General features: G+C 36.2%; 1 protein-coding gene across 1 annotated transcript; it reads right to left on the bottom strand.

The window, feature by feature from the left end:
• Window positions 1-759: 759 nt before the first annotated feature.
• On the bottom strand, window positions 760-3130 carry LOC100812649 (uncharacterized). Its single transcript, XM_003549382.5, has 3 exons — window positions 2807-3130; window positions 1948-2286; window positions 760-1468 (listed from the first exon to the last, which is right to left on the bottom strand). The coding sequence occupies exons 1-3, from the start codon at window positions 3128-3130 to the stop codon at window positions 974-976; spliced, it is 1158 nt and encodes a 385-aa protein (XP_003549430.1). The 3' UTR covers window positions 760-973.
• Window positions 3131-3673: the final 543 nt, after the last annotated feature.

The following is a 3673-nucleotide window of genomic DNA, read 5'->3' as shown; positions in this document are numbered from 1 at the left end:
ACACTGATGTTTCTATTTTTGAAGTATCGGGGCTTCATAGCCCAAAAACTTCTGAGTTGAATCAATTGACAAAATTAAATTTGTGATATCATGTGAAACATAGGAGGAACCACTTTATAGCTGCTTTGTGTCGCAGGATACATTAGCATGATAATCAACCACTTCTATACTTTCCATTGTGTTGAGTTGGAACTGAAAAGAGTTGAGACTATGCGGTACATTTTACACTTGTTTGAGTATACTGCGACGAGATATTGGATCATAATGATTTAATGTCCTCTGTGAATGTATGCCCAACTATTATTGAAAGGATGGGGAAATTACAAGATAGTTATCAACGTCTTTACTCCAGCCGTCTGATGAAATGCATGGGGTGAGTAATTAGTATGTGCTGGTATTCCTAATTGAATTTTAGAAAAATATGTGAACCAGACTTGAGTTATTCTTTAGATTTGTTGTTGGTTTTTGAAATGTGATTTGAAGTTTATGTTTGACTTGATGAAATAACCAATTCATTTTGAAATGCTTTAAAGCAGGATGATTTAGTGAGTGCTGTATAAAATATAAATTGTCTTACTGTTAAGAGTACAAGGTGGTTTGTAGATGCATATCCATTGCAGGTGCTGTAGATGCTTTGCAAGGTGAATTCTTAGCTGCTTAAGAGGGTTTGTTATTTGCTCGACAGCTTACTTTTTGGAGCATTTGGTTAGGAGGTTCTTAATGACTCGAATTGTGAATTATCATTCAACGGGACTATTCTTAATGACAAATCCTTGAAATTCATTTTCTCATTTTTATGTCACTACCTGATAAAAATTGAATCAAGGAACTTCACAAAATCTAGAACCGCATCAGACTTTCTACATTCAGTTATGCCTATCTACGTAATAGGTACATCAAATTTTCTTTCAGTTGACAAGCTGTAAGAATGAAAATGAGGACAAAAAGAAAGGAGAATCCTAGCTCATTCCTACTACACTACACCATGTTGTTCCTTCTTGAGATCAGAGGGGGCCAAAAAGCAATCCATGGACAAGCCACAAATGTTAAAATCAACCTCTTCAATCCTCCATGTCTCCTCAATCTTTCGCTGGTGATTATGCGCCATACCGTACTTATATAAGATGGCCACTGTCTTGCCACCATGACCTATGTTAATGCCATCCACACACCTATAGTCCTCAATCACAGACTCCATGCTTGTTTCCCAGAAAACCGAGTCATTTCCCTTAGCATGTTTCATTCTTACCAACTTTGTATCCTCGAATTTGACTAGTAGCCCCGTGCGCTGGCTAAAGTATCCCCTCACTGTGTGTCTTAGAATTTCTGTATGGGACGTGTTCAGTGCTTGGAGGATGTTATGTGCTGTCTCTAACTTGAGTGTAAAACAATCCTCATTGTTTATTGTTTTCTCTCCTACACATACTGCGTCTATGAACAAGTTAGCTGTACACCTTGGATCCAGCCCCTGACAATAACAACCACAAATAAACAGAGTCAAAAACAATCATTGATCACCTTTAACCATAATAAGTAGAATTAGGATAAGACTTATCTAGTTAAGCAATTTGTTACTCTTTATATTATTATCAGAAAGCTTTTTTTCTTTTCCCCCTTTTAAAATGTGAATTTGATATGCATGACTATGCCCTTAATGATAAATCAAAAGTTTAACTTGCACACCAAATGGAGAATGACTCAATTATTGATTAACAGGCATATATAAAAAAACATTTAGTTTCTGCAATTGAAACTCAAATTTGATCATTGCCCTTATTATGACAGATTGATTGACAATTCTTCAGGACCAACTTTATTTTTTCTCTGTTATATTAAAAGATTAAATTGTGTGGCATGCAGTACTTATTCAACGAATTAAATGGATTTTTATTAACTTGTTATTAGCTAACAATATCATCATCGATTGGTGTGTGCTAGGAATGATACCTGAAAGAAGCGGCGAAGGGGTCTAGGGGGACCTTGGTTGGCTTGTGAAAGTTGAGAAGAAGATTGGTTCCATGCTACCTTGCCATCACTCCCTGCACTTACCTTGAATCCAGAGACAATCAATTCAAAGTGCCACAAATCTGGGTTCTTTTGCCACAGCACAAAACCCCCTACTTCAGCCTTGCCTTTTGGTTTGATGTTTTCACCTCCTTGACGCATCTCCGAACCAAACATTCTCACTTGTCCCACTGCATACATGCTTTTCAGCGAATCCATTGCAACCATTCCTCCAATCGCACCTATGTACTGCTGCACTATATATTTGGCACTTGAAGCTTCCTGCACACCGAATAACAAATGTGATAAATGAAACACACAAATAACATACAACATTCCTGTGCTAAGCTTATCAAATCAAGATTTCAACTAATCAGAAAACAACCATCAATCTATGGGTATTATAAGGAACAAAACTCATATGTTGTTCTTTTGTACTCATTGGCATTGTACTCCAATAATCAAAGTTAGAGTTTCTTATCACTAATTATTAATTAGGCTCAGTTAAAGACATTATTACTATAGGTAACTAGGTAAGAGATGGAACTTGCATTTGATTAGACAACAACACCGAAACAAGAGGGAATTTTAATTCTGAACGCAAAAATTAAACCATTAACAAAACACACACAAGTTTTGTCCTAGTTATAATTAGGTACGTATAATTTACTCATTTACTGCAGGCAATTAAGTCTCGCAAATTAATTAATTAACGTTAATAAGTAAACATATCAACGAATTGACATGTAAATTAAAACGTATATATGAATGAAGGGTGAGAATGGAAATTAAGGAAGCTTACGATGGAAGAAGCATCTTTGAGGGGACGAGTTAGGGTGTGATCGGATTGAACCTGAAGAGGGATGAGGGGACAACCAACGAGCTTAAGCAAGTCGATGAATTCGTTGTTGGAGGAAGCAACGAGATACGACGATGACGATGACGATGACGACGACGACGAGGAGGTTTTATTGGAATTAATTTGAGCTCTCAAGAGAGCACGAAGATTCAGCCAGCGGTTGGAGGCGGTGCTGCCAATGCTGGTCCACATGTCCTCCGGAATAGGAACCTCCAGCACCGTCTCCAACCCATTCACCTTCTCATAATTCGGACACAGTTTCCTCATCAAAAAAATCTTTCAATAAGGGAATTGTACGTAGTAATTGATGATTATTTTGTGTGTTTGGATATGAGAAATCAGGAAGAAGCGTTTAGCGTTGGTTGCATGCGCGTCGGTGGAGCTTTCAGGTGCGTGTGGCCACGACGTACTTTGGGATCACCAATTAACCTTCTTTAACGGAAATCTAGCATGCATGCAAATTGCAATGCACCAAAAACTTCACAATTCCTTTTCATTTTTTTTCTTCCTTTTTCCATTGAAAGTATTTTTTTTTTCATGAGAAAAAGTTTAAATGAGTTGGTTTTCACACTAATAAGTTCCTTTCTTATTCACAGAAAATAGTTATCTATAATTATATATAAAAGAAATATGATATTTTAGTATACATATTTTCATACCTACCACTGTAACAATATTCGTAGGTTATTATTTTATCTCTATAATTACATAAATCATCTACTTACTTTTATTATTTTTCTTTTTATTTGAAAAAACAGTTAGGTCCAAAGCGTATGTTTTCCACTTTTCCTAGTATAAATAACCAGAATT

This window comes from Glycine max, chromosome 17 (genome assembly GCF_000004515.6).
Source record: "Glycine max cultivar Williams 82 chromosome 17, Glycine_max_v4.0, whole genome shotgun sequence".
NCBI classification, from domain to species: Eukaryota; Viridiplantae; Streptophyta; class Magnoliopsida; order Fabales; family Fabaceae; genus Glycine; species Glycine max.
The sequence above is the reverse complement of the archived record's forward strand: the minus strand, read 5'-3'. Positions and strand labels throughout refer to the sequence as shown.